General features: G+C 36.1%; 3 protein-coding genes across 3 annotated transcripts in view; all 3 read left to right on the top strand.

Annotated features, from left to right (window-relative positions):
* LOC118747742 (angiopoietin-4-like) overlaps nt 1-5,114 on the top strand; it is a 16,211-nt gene extending 11,097 nt beyond the window's left edge. Inside the window, exons 3-7 of the mRNA XM_036481866.1 lie at nt 465-622; nt 781-940; nt 3,842-4,296; nt 4,384-4,531; nt 4,631-5,114. Coding sequence (XP_036337759.1) covers nt 465-622; nt 781-940; nt 3,842-4,296; nt 4,384-4,531; nt 4,631-4,787 — 1,078 coding nt within the window. The 3' untranslated portion in view covers nt 4,788-5,114. The remainder of the gene's footprint in view (nt 1-464; nt 623-780; nt 941-3,841; nt 4,297-4,383; nt 4,532-4,630) is intronic.
* The window catches only part of LOC118747743 (GTP-binding protein Rhes), a 100,314-nt gene that overhangs the window by 27,628 nt on the left and 57,863 nt on the right, over nt 1-14,823 (top strand). The window lies entirely within an intron of this gene.
* LOC118747745 (pancreatic triacylglycerol lipase-like) lies at nt 7,920-11,522 on the top strand. The gene is made up of 6 exons (XM_036481870.1): nt 7,920-8,273; nt 8,347-8,480; nt 8,791-8,926; nt 10,170-10,501; nt 11,015-11,189; nt 11,254-11,522. Exons 1-6 carry the CDS (start codon nt 8,149-8,151, stop codon nt 11,324-11,326), a joined length of 975 nt encoding a protein of 324 aa, XP_036337763.1. The 5' UTR covers nt 7,920-8,148; the 3' UTR covers nt 11,327-11,522.

The raw sequence follows: 14,823 nt of genomic DNA, 5'->3' as shown, positions 1-14,823 counted from the left end.
AAAAAATCTTTAGTATTAAAGACTGTTCAAATAAACAATTGGGTATTGTTATTGGAAGTCTCCTGAAGAGAATCAGAGTTTTCCGATCGAAAAATATTGATTTTCAAGAATTCTATACCATTTGTACGAAAAGTTGTTTTTTCCCCATATAAAATGCATTGAATGGAAAACTTTGAGCGCTCTGAGCGACCTCTAAGTATTTTTTGATTTTAAAATAAAAAATAAGGGTATATTTTTTCGATGTAGAACAATCCTAGGGGGTGAGAGCATTAAAATTCCGACTTTACTTATTTTGGACCGCCCTAATATACATATATACTAATGTAGATACTTATGTTGGATTTGTTCAATTTATCTCGCCCTAATATCTAAGATGCTTAATTAAATTACTTTAAAGATCTCATTATTCTTCTCAATTAAGTACTTGTTCTACTAAATGCAAATCAATTACTATTTACTTACAGGATGAACCAATTTGAATCGAGTAACTTGGGTCGTTTGGACTCATTGGCTGTGCAGCAGACAGACTTTCTGAAACGGCTCGACACCCTCGATTTCATTGAACGCCAAAGCAAACGCAGTATTGATGAATTGAAAGGTGACTTAAACCATGAGAAGGAAGGTCAGAAACAGCATTTTTTTATAAATTTGTGAACAATAAGTTATGTTTGCTTTGCGAAAAATATGTGATGTACTTGCTCGAAGGCTTATTGCATTTTTATTGATTATGTATGTATGTATGTGATAAAACAATTAAACATCGACTTTTACGTTTTACAGAAATCGCCTTGCGTACAGCACGTCAAACTGATGATCGCTTGCCACAGATGCCCACAAATGAAGCCAAACTTGAGTCATTGGCAACTTTGCTGCTATCGACACGTTCGGCAGTCAATGAATTGAATAATCATCTGGAAGCGAATATCAGCAGATTGTCAAAGTGAGTACGTGAGTGCATGATAAAAACATAGCAAGGTAGAACCGTTCTCTCAATTTGTAGGCCATTATTTTTTTTCTGAAGTTTGCCAACATTTTAAAATCATATAAAAGTGAAAATAAAAAATTGAAATTGTTCGAAATTGTTGTTGCTTGAGATTGAAAATGAAAATGTGTGTGTGAGTTTGTGAGTAAATTTAAAAATTAAATTGTTTGGAAACGTCAAGAATTTTAAAAGTGACTCTCAGCGGTTCTACCTTACTATATTTTTATCATGCGTGAGTGTAGGTATTTTAATTACATAAATACAAACAAAAAAAAATACATTCTAAAATGTAAAAATTAAATACTATTTTATGTATATAGTTTTCAATACTATATTGATTTATCATAAAAGCCTAAATGCCACACAGCTGATATGAGACACTCTTGATGACTATTTCTTCTTCTTCTTGGTGACAAAAAATAATAATAAAGTACCATCTTGTTTGCTTGGTTGACACTTGTTTGCGGCGTTTTGATCAAAGCGCATCGATGTTGCATGCAACAATGTTATTGTTTGTTTTATTTTATTTTATGCAAATCAATTGAATATTTTGTGTGGTAATCGTGATGCGCCTATTAAATTGTCACCTCGAATTAAAATTGAAATTTTCTACACATACTTAGATAGGAATTCAGTGTTGAGGTTGCGCGCAAACATTCGAAAAATTTGAAATTCTTATCGTTTTCTTTAACTCAAGAAAAAAAAAAATCACAAAAACAAGTGTGTGGATAGTTTTAAGACGTTTTGCATTCGCCTGGGTCTCGTCTGTTTAGTAAGTAATGCGTTTTTAAGGTTGTCGCGAAAATTTTGTTTTGAAAAAGTTTCTTTCTTTCTTCAACAGTTAAAGTTAAACTTTATTAAAGTGTTGCACTTTAAAACTCGATTATCATCAACTTATTTAGCACTTAACTATAGTTGCTATTTATAATACTTTATGAAAATTACAACTGTCAACAGTGACGTGGATGCCAAGGGGCAAATGTGCTGACTATTTGTTTGATGACAGGATATATGTCTTGTCCAAGTTGACCACCAGACCTATTCGCTTTGCTTCCTTATCCAACTTGGAAAAGGCAGAATAGACTTCGCGGTTTTTGTTACCGATGATGTCGATATCATCGGCGTATGCCAGCAAATGCAGGCTATTGCAAAAAGTTGTTCTTGAGTGGTTCAGTTTTGCAGCTTGTATTATCTTCTCCGTCATCAGATTAAAGAAATCCCATGAAAGGGAGCCGCCCTGTCTGAAACCCCGTTTGGTGGCGAACGGCTCGGAGAGGTCTTTGCCAATTCTGACGGAGCTGGTGGTATTGTTCAATGTCATTTTACACAGCCGTATCAGTTTGGCGGGGATGACAAATTCAGACATAGCGGTATATAGACAACTCCTTTTAGATTTGGCGTATTGTGAATACCTGGTCTATGGTGGATTTTCCAGGCCTTAAGCCACACTGATAAGGCCCAATCAGTTCATTGACGGTGGGTCTCAGTCTTTCACACAATACGCTAGATAAGACCTTGTAACCTATGCTTAGAAGGCTTATCCCGCGGAGGTTGGCGCGAATGGCGGGGTCACCTTTCTTGTGGATTGGGCAGAGCACTCTTAAATTCCAGTCTTCGGGCATGCTTTCAGTTGACCATATTCTGCATAAGAGTTGATGGGTCGTGTTGCGCCCGATCGCAGCGTGGCCCTGTATGCGGCATATTTTTTCTCTGCAGCTTCTGAACACTCCTCATCATACCAGTTGTTCTTTCATGCTCGCTCAAATCCGACTACTTCTACGGCAGCGGTACTTAATGAACGGGAAATGTGGTTCCACTGCTCGCATAAGTCGGTTTGTTAAAGAATTTTCTCTGAGAGCAGGTGTAAGAGTCGAGTAGCGAATGCATTGGCTGACTGTTGTGATTGCAGCTTTTCGACGTTAAGCTTTTCTTGCACATATTTTTTGCTGCACAGAGGCGGGTGCGAATCTTGGCAGCCACAAGATAGTGGTCCGAGTCGATGTTTGGGCTTCGGAGTGTCCAAAATACTGGAAGAGTGCCTTCTGTCTATCACAATATGATCGACTGGTTCCTCGTTTTTTTATCTGGAGACAACCACGTAGCTTGATGGATCTTTTTATGCTTGAACCTAGAACTGCATACTACCATGTTTCGGGCCCCGGCGAAAGAAAAGACTCCTCAATTGAGAAGTGGCGGACTTATTGACACAACCTCTTCTACATAATTTTTCTAAATGTTTGTCCGAGTTTCTCCATCACCCTGGTAATAAATAGTGTTGGTGCTGTCCGACCGGTAAACGACATTTTCTCAGAACAACACAGAACATAGATAAACAAATTATGGAATGTTGGACCAGCCATCGCAACTGCCTTCTATCGAGCGGTTGCATGTGCCTCTTATTACTCGGCCACACCTCATATCATTACATACAACGTAGATACTTGGACAGATGCATTGATACCTTTAATACATAGGTAGTACGGGAGATTGATACATAAAAGAAAGAGCGGAGGGGGAGACAATGGTGACCTCTTAAATTCGTGGTTTGAGAAACGTTACATAATTATTATAAATTTCATAATTTATACTAAAGAAACAAAGGAAAAAATCAAAAGGGTGTGCTATTCAAATGACCGGGAGTGTATATGAGTGTAGGCTGTGAATCTTGATTTTAGCCAATCAATAAGCCTCTATGAAGAATTGTGTATTCATTCTCTACACTCTTGAATGAATTTATTGTCGAAGTTATTAAGCGTGCACTCGAGTAGCAAGCTGTTAATAAATAAACTATTTCAAACTAGTTGGTTTTTGTAAATTCTTTAATGAATTTTAATAAATCTTCCTCTCATTCTCATTTAGCATGGTGTCGCGTCGCCTTAACAGCATTCGGCGTCAAAATAATCGCCAGCCAACAAACTTCTATGCGCCCAGTCATCCAACAGAGCCGCTCATCACCAGCTGTGCACAAGACGCATCCACAGCCAATGGCATTTTGCGTCTTCAACTCACACCCGAATCCGAACCGTTCTATGTGCGCTGCGATGAGGAAACGCTTGGCGGCGGCTGGACTATCATTCAAAATCGTTTCAATGGCAAATTGAACTTCTATCGCGGCTGGCTCGAGTATCAGGCTGGTTTTGGCAATTTGGGTGGCGAATTTTTCATCGGTCTGGATAAGTTGCATGCGCTCACTGCCTCGGCGGTGCATGAGCTGCTAATTTTGCTGCAGGACTTTGATGGCACAAATCGTTATGCGCGATATAATTTGTTTGCTATTGGCAGTGAGAAGGAAGACTATGCGCTTAATTTATTAGGTGAGGAGGAGAACAGTTGGAGAGACAAACAGTTTTGGCTGAATTGTTGAGTATTTTTCTATTTTATTTTTCTTCTTACATTTCTAGGAGAGTACGAGGGCGACGCTGGCGACTCGTTTAGCTATCATGCTGGCAGCAAATTCTCCACTTTTGACAACGACAATGATGGCTGTGTTGACTGCAATTGTGCGCAGTCGCGCAACGGTGCCTGGTGGTATAACTGGTGTGACATGAGGTATGTACTTTCTTAAAAAAAAAAAAAATATGTCTTTAGTATGCAATTAAGCGAAAAGATGAATGTATGTTTATTAATAAATTTCACTTCTTATTGCAGCAACTTGAATGGCAAATATTTCAGCCAAAATTACAACGCAACGCCTCTGTACGAGGGCATGTATTGGAATGAGTTCCGTGGACCCACTTACTCGCTGAAAGCTGTGCGCATGATGATACGTCCGGCGAGCAGCGATGGTGATCTGCAACGCAAATAGTCGAATGAAATGTGTTTTATTACTAATTTAATGTGAATTTACTATTTTGAGTGTCTCAAGTACTCTACTCAGGCGCTTCTTAACCTACTAAATGGGTGCATGCATTTTTGACATTTACCGTTAAAATGGCATTGTATTCATTGCTTTGTTTGAAAGCAAACGAAATGTTGCTAAATGTTGCCGTATTGTCACAAAGTAAATATACTCGAAACGGGCTTAAATGTTAACTATTTAAATTATTATCTGTATATGTAAGAATATGTACGGCATACATACATACATATGTACTCCTGCTCAAATGTGTGTCAAAATATATTTAAAATGGATTTTATTTGTAAATTTTTATTTTTGTAAGTGTAAATTTTAAATAAAACTATGTAATGCCATGTTGTTTGAAATCATAAAGTGGTAGTGTAATTTTGACTCGAGTTTTATTGCCTATAATTATCTGATTAACAGCAGGTTATAAAGAAGAAGCAGGCTATAAAGAGTTAGGTTTTTACGCAGACTGTGAATTGAGTGTGCGATCACACTTCGTGCGTTTAAAATGTTGCAACATCAGAACACGGAAATGCAGTAGCAAGTAGTACCAGACGATCAGAATTATAAACACTTAATAGAACTCATTAAAGCTTTCCTGACACGCAGCTTGTTAAGCTCAATTATGGCAGTAGTTCCCCACCAACTGTCGCAAAGCCTCGCGGAAGAGAGGAGAAGGGACTAAGTCTTTGGCATGCTAGATTCTCGCTATGAAATTATTATTTTTTATCTAAGGTCAGGTTTTCTTTGGAAGTGAAGTCGACTCGTATCGATACGATTTAAATTTCGATAAATATTTTCCAACGCATCCTGAAAAATACTTAGACAACAAATCCAATTGATTTAAGCTCATTTGAACAACTCCTTAGTTAGTTAGTTACGAGCCAGGGGTATTTGTAAAGAGAGTCCTTAATTCAGTATGCCCAAACCACCTTCCGCTTCCTAAATGAATCATATAAAGGCTTTTGTGGCTGAATTCGGTATTACAAAGAACTCGAGCTATAAAGTGGGTTATTTTTTGTTTGGCCAAGGCCGTACAGTCAAAACGAATATGTTCCTGAGGGTCATCGTTCTCAAGGCAGAGTCGGCAGCATTCTTATTTTCCGGTAACAGCTATTCGGTGCATGTGAAATCGTAGCCGGTTGTTACCAATTAGATACGTTTATGGCATTTTTACTTAATGAAAGGATGACCAAAGAACCTGGCGTGCTTATGGTACATATCCCTTATTGCGTGCAGAGGGTACCCACTCAATTATTATGGCTCTCAAAGAACGCCAACTGAGACCACCGAATGGTTTCATGCAGTTAAAGATCCCTTTCATGCCAACTCGTCTGTGGCCTCATTGTTTTCGATCCAACAGGGCCATGGTACCCATAACAGTGTGGCCGTATTTTTATCTGTCAAATTCCACGCATGCTTAAGTATTCTTTAACAAGTGTGGATTTTAATATCCGATTAGAGAGGGCACGGATAGCTGATGGCTATCTAAAAAGGTAAGTAGATAGACGCCCTTTAAAACCGTTCCAAGGTTTAATTTGGCACATGTTAAGATTGCTAGTACTTCAGCCTGTAACGCGGTGGGCCATCTGTAAGTTTGATGCCAACTCCACAGATATCTGAACGTGCTCTGTCCTCCATCCTTGGATCATTTTTGTACCTCTGCACTATGGCTGAAATATGTACTTTCTATGGTCAAAAATCAACCAATGCTTAAAAGCTTGTACACATGCTTCTGAGAATCTTAAATCACGTGTGTTTGAAAATCAGCGAAATCGGCCCATAACCATACCCACCGGATGTCCCAGATCACCCGTCGAGTCCTTCTAAAATGGAGAAAAATGTTTTTATTGGAAAACAGAAAAACACGACCTGTCAACCAGTGAATGCTATATTCTTTGGCCGTAATATCAGGGGTATTCTCGAAGTCTTGCACGATGCACGGATTGCACGAAATGCAAAAATACTATTCTATATTTCGAAGAGTACGAGAGCACCCCATTGCAAAGTGGTAGCATGCATGGGTAGCAAGCAGCGAAATTATGTAGCAAATACAATAACACGAGACAGCAAAAAAAATGAAGTGAGCGAGATGAGAGGAATGAGAGAAATATGTAGCAATTCCAACAACAAAACAACTAGCACAGGGTCGCACTTATCTTGCTATGCTATTTTGCAAAATATATACATGGGTTTCGACGTTGCATATTTTGCAGCGATAGGAAATGTCGTTTCCCATGTATTTTGTTGTTGTGTGTTTGCAAGTTATGCAATCCATGCAATCCGTGCTACGTGCAATGGCTTTGCAAGATTTGGAGAATACCCCTATCGTCTTCCAATTGCGACACATCCGTGCTACATTGCTGTTCATTATAATAAAGCTCTGGCACAAACTAGAACCAAAACCACAAAATTTAGGTTGACAGATATTGGACCAGTGTTACCTTGTTGTCATACATTTATATTTTTTTTTTTCAAATCAGAGTATCTAGATAGAACAGAGTATCTAGATAGAACAAAGTGCTTACTCCAGCCAAAGTGAACGTATCTGGTATAAAGGGCAAGCATCCCGGTAAACTAATATACGCCATCTGGGATTACGCTGGTATTTCCCCAGAATACCTGCACGAAGGTTCTTTTTATAAAAGGTTGCTAGAGAGTCGAATTTGAATTTCCCCCGCGGCTGCTGTTGCTTGAATAAAAATATGAAGAGGTGTCCATCCTAGAAGGCATTCTAGAGCCGCAGTTGAGTAAGTTTACATTGATGCAGTGAAACACGCAAATCTTTACAATTTTCTGAGACGTGGTATAGCAGTTTTTGGCAGCGTTGTGCTTACTGCAAGAACAAGGACCCCTTCCTCCAAGCTTAGGTACGGTATGCATTCCCACAACTTCAGACTCTACCTTTTATCTATAAATTGAGAAAAGCAAAATATTTCAAGTTCATAACAATATTTTCTATCAAGTGCTGACTGTTACTCATTGGCAATTGATTGCACACACGTTCAGCAATCTATCGATGTACGTAAGCATAAGCATAGTACTACCTCCGATATTATCAGAGCTAAGCAGAAAATTGCAAGCAATTTTCCTAAGTTTCGAACACTTACATTGAAAATGCTGTGAAACATGCGACTAAACAAATTATATTAGCGCTTGAATCCCATCTAAGCAAATATAAGAAGCTTCGCAAAAACGCTGGAAATCTTAGTAACAAATCGGTATAGTAGTGGTGCGAATGAATATTTGTTGGCGTAATTTTAGAGTGGAGAAAAAATATTAAAATTAGTATAGTATAAGTATTTGAAAGAGAAGGATCGAAATGACCTCTGTGATATTCATTTTATTCTTTATATTACAAGGCGCTTATTCTTTTCAAGCTACCGCGGTGTTCGTACATAACATAGATGACTTGATATCAAAAGCCGATATTTACTATCAGAAACCGTTTGTATTTGAAGAAAAATGCAGTTAAAGTTATAGGCAAAAGTGATTTCAAATGTGCTTTCTAATTTTTTAGCGCAACTTCTGCTGGTATCGGCGAACTGATCTTGAGTGAGGTGGAGCAGTTGCCTACGAAAACAGATATAAAACTCATTATACATGGATTCACTAGTAGTCGGTCTCACTTCTCCATTACACCGCTGAGGAATGGTAAATAAAGTAAACGAAAAAATCATTTTTATTCTCGAAAATGGCTTGAAAATCTCGAAGCTTTTCCAGCCTCGAAAAGCTGTCAAAAATTGTATGAATGGCGCTTTGGCATTCCTCGAAAGCTTTCGCGGCAAACAGTCGCGAAAATATCCTCGAAAAGTAGTTCGTAAATTCCCGTGTTGCGTTTTGGGATTTTAATTCATACCTCAGTTTTTCTTGGCATTTTGAATGTTTTGCTTTATTTTTACTTCAGCTGATACCATGTGTTATACAAGGCAACTCTGACTGAACTGCCTTATTCTCTTTTTAGCATATCTCGCTAAAGGTAAGGACAACGTTCTGCTCGCAGATTGGTCCGATGCTGCTGGTGTGGATTATCCCACCTCTCGTAAGGCGATTGTACAAGTTGCGAAACAGTTTGGAGAGCAACTAAAGGAGTTTATGGAGTAAGTACAATCTAATAGGCTGTTTACATGAGGCGATTTTACAGGTAATTTTAGAGGCGATTATTTGAATAAAAAATATTAAAAATCAATATGTAATTCAACAATTAAGTTAAAATCGAGTTGTATTTTGGTACACTATCAAAATTATCCCGATTATCATCCGGATAGGGATGGCAAGATTAATCAAATTAATAGCATTAATCGAGTAATTTTTTCAGAAGTGATTGAATTGAATCGAATTTCTCGCTGTAATTAATCGAATTATTAACCTATCTATTACGAAATTAATTGAATTATAATATCTAAACATTGCTGTCACTCAAAACATTTTCTTAATATCAAAACTCATACTAGATACATCTCTCTTCAAAGTTTTACCAAAATGGCAACTCTGCTTGAGGGTAAAAAAAACCCAAGATTTCTTAAAGTCGCATCACTGTCTTTTTAAATTCGGAAAATTAGACGTGTTCAAAATGGCTCCTGTCGGAAGTGAATTTTGGAAATTTTACACAAAAGTTGCTGATATTAATTTTATCGAATGATGATTTTGTGATAAAATGCTAAAATACTAGAATACTAGCAATTGTTTTAAAAAACCTATTATATCATTTTAATATTAAACACGAAATTTATCGAAAATGTTGATTAATCGCTTAATATCTTGTAATTAATTGCAATTAATCATTTGATACATTAATCGAGTAATTTTTCTTTTTTTTGCCATCCCTACATCCGGGCATAGTCATTGAGTTTCTTCCGCCGCGAAGTTGATGGGAACATATTTAGTTGAACCTAACAATTTTAGCGACTTTTTCTTTATAAGGTTTACATAGTTCTAAAAGATTTCAATATAATTCCAAAGAGATCAGAGTTTATAATCTTAGAGTACATGATTGAATTTTCCAACGCCGAGTTAATAAATTTTAACGATTTTTTTAATTTCAGTAATAAGATATTTTTTATATCGTTTTTTTCCGATATCGATATTTTTCACTGGCATAACGATTTCACATGCAGTGAATTATACCAGTACGTCACGAATCGATACTTTCTTGAATATCGATACCAATTTCCGATAACAGATTTGCGTCAGTTGTAAATATGTACTGATTATTTTCAAAGCCATGTCCACTAACGGCAATTTAAACATTTTTACTTATTTTATGCTAATTCTGATGTCTTTTCCAGACCCTCACTAATATAAATTATGTTCGTATTGTATTGTATTTTCTTCATTCATTAGCAAACACGAGATCGCTCCCGCTGACGTGCACGTCATCGGCCATAGTTTAGGTGCACACGTCGCTGGCAATCTTGGTGATTACTTTAATGGCACTTTGGGACGTGTAACCGGTTTAGATCCCGCTTTGCCGCTGTTTACACCGCTCTCCGTCGATGGCTTACACCACTCCGCGGCACAGTTCGTCGATGTAATACATACAGACTTTCCGGTATTTGGCGATGGCACTCCCCGTGGCAATGTTGATTTCTATCCGAATTTCGGAACTGCACCACAACCAGGTTGTGCCGATATGGATGTGCTATTGATTGCAAAGCAATTACTATTTGAACAATGTAAGTAAACAAACGTATGCATTAGGGTGGTCCTTAATATACGCATCAACTTCGTATGGCATCCCTTTGTTTTATTCCATGTATAAAATAAATACATTTACGAAAATTTGAAAGTTTGAAAAGTTAATGGTTGCTAGCTGGATTTGAAAAAATTAAAATTCTTTAAGTTGTAAAAATTCTACAAAATTTTGACCTCAAATTTGATCAATTACGAAAATTATTGAAATTTATTCATACAAATTCATGACCTCGCTCAGTAATAGATGCTCAAAGTCAACACTATTTCGAGTTTTTGCGATTAAAAAAAAAAATTAATTCTGAACACCAAAATCTTTTTTAAATTTTCGAATTTTTGTGTATTTCCTTATTTTGTCCTTAAAACAAGCTAAAGGGGTGCCCCATACAAAATTCAGATTTTCATATTTTAAGGACCACCCTCATATAATTTTATACTCATAAACATGTACATATGTTTACCTATATCTGAATATTAAAATCCTTTATACTCTTCAGATAGCTGTAGTCATAATCGCGCAGTGTTCTTATATGCTGAATCTATTGGACAGCCGACAAGCTTTCCAGCAGCTTCATGCACTCTAAGTGGCATAAAAACGTTGAATGTCAATGGTTGTCGGAGAATGGTGGATGAAAGTGTGGTGGTTTATATGGGAGAAGAGGTGTCGCGGAGGTAGGCTTTTCCTTTCTTCAAATCAAAACATGTTGCAGTAAATTAAAATTTTTCAAAATTGCAGTGCCACTGGATATTTTTATCTGCCAACCAATGATGCACCACCCTTTGGCATGGGAGCAAATACCAACTTCTGACTCAGGCGGGATCCTGAGGTTCTGCGCAGGTGGGATGCTAATCTGGCTAGAACGACCATAGCAACGTGAGAAGCGAGAAAATTCGCGTTTTGGTTGTATGGAAAAAAGGAAACACTCGCCTTTATTATAAACGTTATAAAAAGTTTATTTATTAAAAATTATTGAATTGAATATGTCTAATTACATATGTATGTATGGAAATCCGGTAAATGTTAATATGTTTATGTCCGTTGACGTGAAGGTAGACGTTTTCTCGTGCGCGCGCGCGGTGATATGGTTGGTTTTAGAATGTCTCCTTTCTTTATTCATCACAATCGGACGATTATACACACTGAAATGATTTGAATTTATAATCAGTTCTAAAGCATGAATTCCCATTGTAAAGTAATCGTTCAAGAACCTCTCCAATGTTGACAGTTTGAACTTAGTTAAACCCAGAAGTTAATCCGACTTCCTCCGTTTCACCCCTGGCCAGAAGGATTCCGCAGCCATAGCTTTTTTCCACGAAATTAAAAGTTTTCGAATGTTGAAAATATTTTCATATTTCGTCGTTTTTGAAAGTTTAAAAAATTTTCGTAATTCTTGAAGATTCAAAAAATTTTGGGACGTTGATGTTTTCAAAATTTTCCAAAAATTTTAAATTATCAAACTTTGTTATATCAATACAAAATTTTGGAAAAGTTCCGAAAAGTGTAAAAATTTTGGAATTTTTCAAAAATGTTAATATCTTTTAGAATTCTAAGAATTTTCTATTTTTTACACACAAGTACCATGAACATTAGAATTTTTCGACAATTTGTGATGTTTCACATTTTTACATTTAAGGATAAATAAAATTCTCAAAATCTTGGAAAATATAAACATTTCTAAAATCTCACTAATTTTGTACATTTCAAAATATTCTCATTTTACCAAAATTACTAGAATCTCCCGGATTTAGATAGTTTTTGAAATTTTGGAAATTATCCTAAAAGTAAGAAATCTCAAGAAATTTAATAATATTAATTTTCGTTGTTTTCTGAACCTGTAAAAATATTCAAACTTGCTGTGACTTTCAACTGTGTAAAATAATACAAATTCGAAAATATAAAAAAAAGTAAAAATTTCAAATTAAGTACATAATTTCAAAATTTTGAAAATTCAGTGAATTCAAAAAACCTGATAGGCCTACTCAAATAACATAATACTTCGAGCTTAGCACACAGCTAAAATTTCAAACTCAAGTGAAATTTGACACACTTTTTCCATGAATTAAAATTTTCAAAAGCATCCATTCATCCCCAAGATTCTCGAAGTCACTTCGCTCCGCAAGTAAGTTTTCTTTAATATACGCTCACAGTTTGAACTTTGCTCGAGTTTTTCTACAAGTAGCTTGTGGAACAAACCTATTATATATTCTTGTAATGATATTTCACAATATTCAGTTGAATATTATGAAAATACATGTTACACAGTCTTGGGGGAGGCGAAATTTCCCCTGTGACCCCTACCAGGGTCCGCCCCTGGTATTTATATACGTTCTCTGCCTTGGGCGTGGGAGCAAATACGAACTTCTGACTGGCGATGTCGCAAGCATAGCAAGCTAGCAAGCGTCTTAGCTAAACTGTAGCTGCAGGGTGATGCCAATGCTTAATATTTATTAATACAGTACGCTCAAAAATATTTACAGAGTGTTTGTGTTTTGCATTTTGCAGAATCTCTCCTTTGATAGCAATCACCCTGTGTTTAAGCACAGTTACATACCATCTATAAAATTCATTTTTCATATCCGGTTTCCATTTCACATTTGCCGTATTTAATGTAGCATTTTTCTCCCAAGAGATGATTAAATTTTCGCCGTTGTCTGAATAGTAGTCGAGTTCCAGACTTCACTGTGCTTTGCTATGAAAACTTGTTAAAGCAGCGGAAGTATGCAAAAAGGCGTAGTAAAGTCAGTTACATTTGGTTTAAGTTAGGCCAATTAGGTACAATATGAAATGTGATTAAGTTGCTATTGCACTACGTATGCATATAAGGTCCATTGGCGTACTGATAGTTTTTGGTAATATGTAACACAGGTGAACACAAAAAAAAAGTTTCTGCATATTAAACCACACCGCACCGCTCTAAAAATGAGGACTAAAGAATTCACCAAGGAAATGTTGACGCATAAATCTCAAACAAACGCAAGAAACCCCGCAAAGAAAAGGTCATCGTGTAAATGCACGAAGATTTTCGAAGACTTTTTTAAAAGAGAATGTGCAAAAAACGCAGGGTGAAAATCGTCGTGTAAATTGGCCCTTATTGTTTTCTTATTTGTTTGATTAAACAAGGGGATGCATGGCGTATGAGTAACAAACTTTGCTGCTCATATTTCATAAAAAAAAAATAATCATTTAGGGCCGGATTCACAGTGCTTAGTTAAACGAGCGAGACGGTGTGCCTTTGTGCGTTATGAATATATTTCGACCTCAAGTAGTAGATAGTCTATAACTTACTGCAACAGGACAACTTTAAAGCACCAAACACACCTATTAATATAACTGTTTGTTGGTCATTTATTTGAATTCAAAATTTCAACGTTTAACAATAAGGTTTAAAGACTAAAAATGGTAATAAATCTAAAAAAAATATCTAACGCATTTTGTGTATTTATTTACATTACATAACTAGGCTGGCATACAATTATGACAGATTTTTGAATGATAAAATACAAAACTTTATTGAATCATTATATTAATTAGGCAATTACATAATAAGTATTATTTGAATGCAGCAATGCGAGTTTTGCACTTTGCATGTTGGAATGTTCACGCGAGCTTATATGCATATACATGTATGTACATTAGATCGCGCCAGAAAAAAAAATCGCCTTACATCTCTGAGTAAAGTCAAGTATTTTTGCAAGGCAATTTCGAAAAAAGTTTTCTTTTTGGCCAAACATAGTTATATCTTTGGCATTTGGAGTCGGATATTAAAGGATGATAAATCCATGTTTTTGTATCGAGGTGACTTTTTTTGTGCAAGTTCATTGACCTCAAGTACCCCGTTCTAGTATTTATCCACTTGATCTTAGTTGCTAGCACCCTAATATGCCACCCTAATGTCAGTAAAGTAAAGCTCGCCGAAGTTCATAAAAGCTTTGCTATTTTTTTTGATTTTTCAAATATTGAATGAAATTAATTTTTTACCGAACAAACCATTTTAACAGGCGACACTAGGTTTGGCAAAAAATTAAAATTTTCAAAAATTCCTGGCAAAAGTACATTTGACTAAGGGCGTACGGAGAACTTTTTTTTTGTTTCTTCTAAGGTGGTACGATCTAATGTACATACGTGTGTATATCTAAATATATTTGTTTGTATACTGTTTATGAATCATTGAATTAGTAGCTATTAAAGCCATATCATATCTGTTATAAGCTTAACACATGCATACATACAAATACATACTTCGCATGTATGTATGTACATATGTTAATTAAATCTAAGTAAGTACATAATAACTTATTAATTATA

The sequence above is a fragment of the Rhagoletis pomonella genome, unplaced genomic scaffold (genome assembly GCF_013731165.1).
Source record: "Rhagoletis pomonella isolate Grant_MI unplaced genomic scaffold, Rhpom_1.0 Rhpom_scaffold_00012, whole genome shotgun sequence".
Lineage (NCBI taxonomy): Eukaryota > Metazoa > Arthropoda > Insecta > Diptera > Tephritidae > Rhagoletis > Rhagoletis pomonella.
Note: the sequence above shows the minus strand (reverse complement) of the source record. Positions and strands in the feature narration are given on the sequence as shown.

Excerpts from the sequence above, each read along its gene's own strand:
- LOC118747745 (XM_036481870.1), top strand. The coding sequence starts at position 8,149 with ATGACCTCTGTGATATTCATTTTATTCTTTATATTACAAGGCGCTTAT. Across the intron at positions 8,274-8,346 it reads GATATTTACTATCAGAAACC|CGCAACTTCTGCTGGTATCG; the intron begins GTTTGTATTTGA and ends CTAATTTTTTAG. Across the intron at positions 10,502-11,014 it reads GCAATTACTATTTGAACAAT|ATAGCTGTAGTCATAATCGC; the intron begins GTAAGTAAACAA and ends TATACTCTTCAG.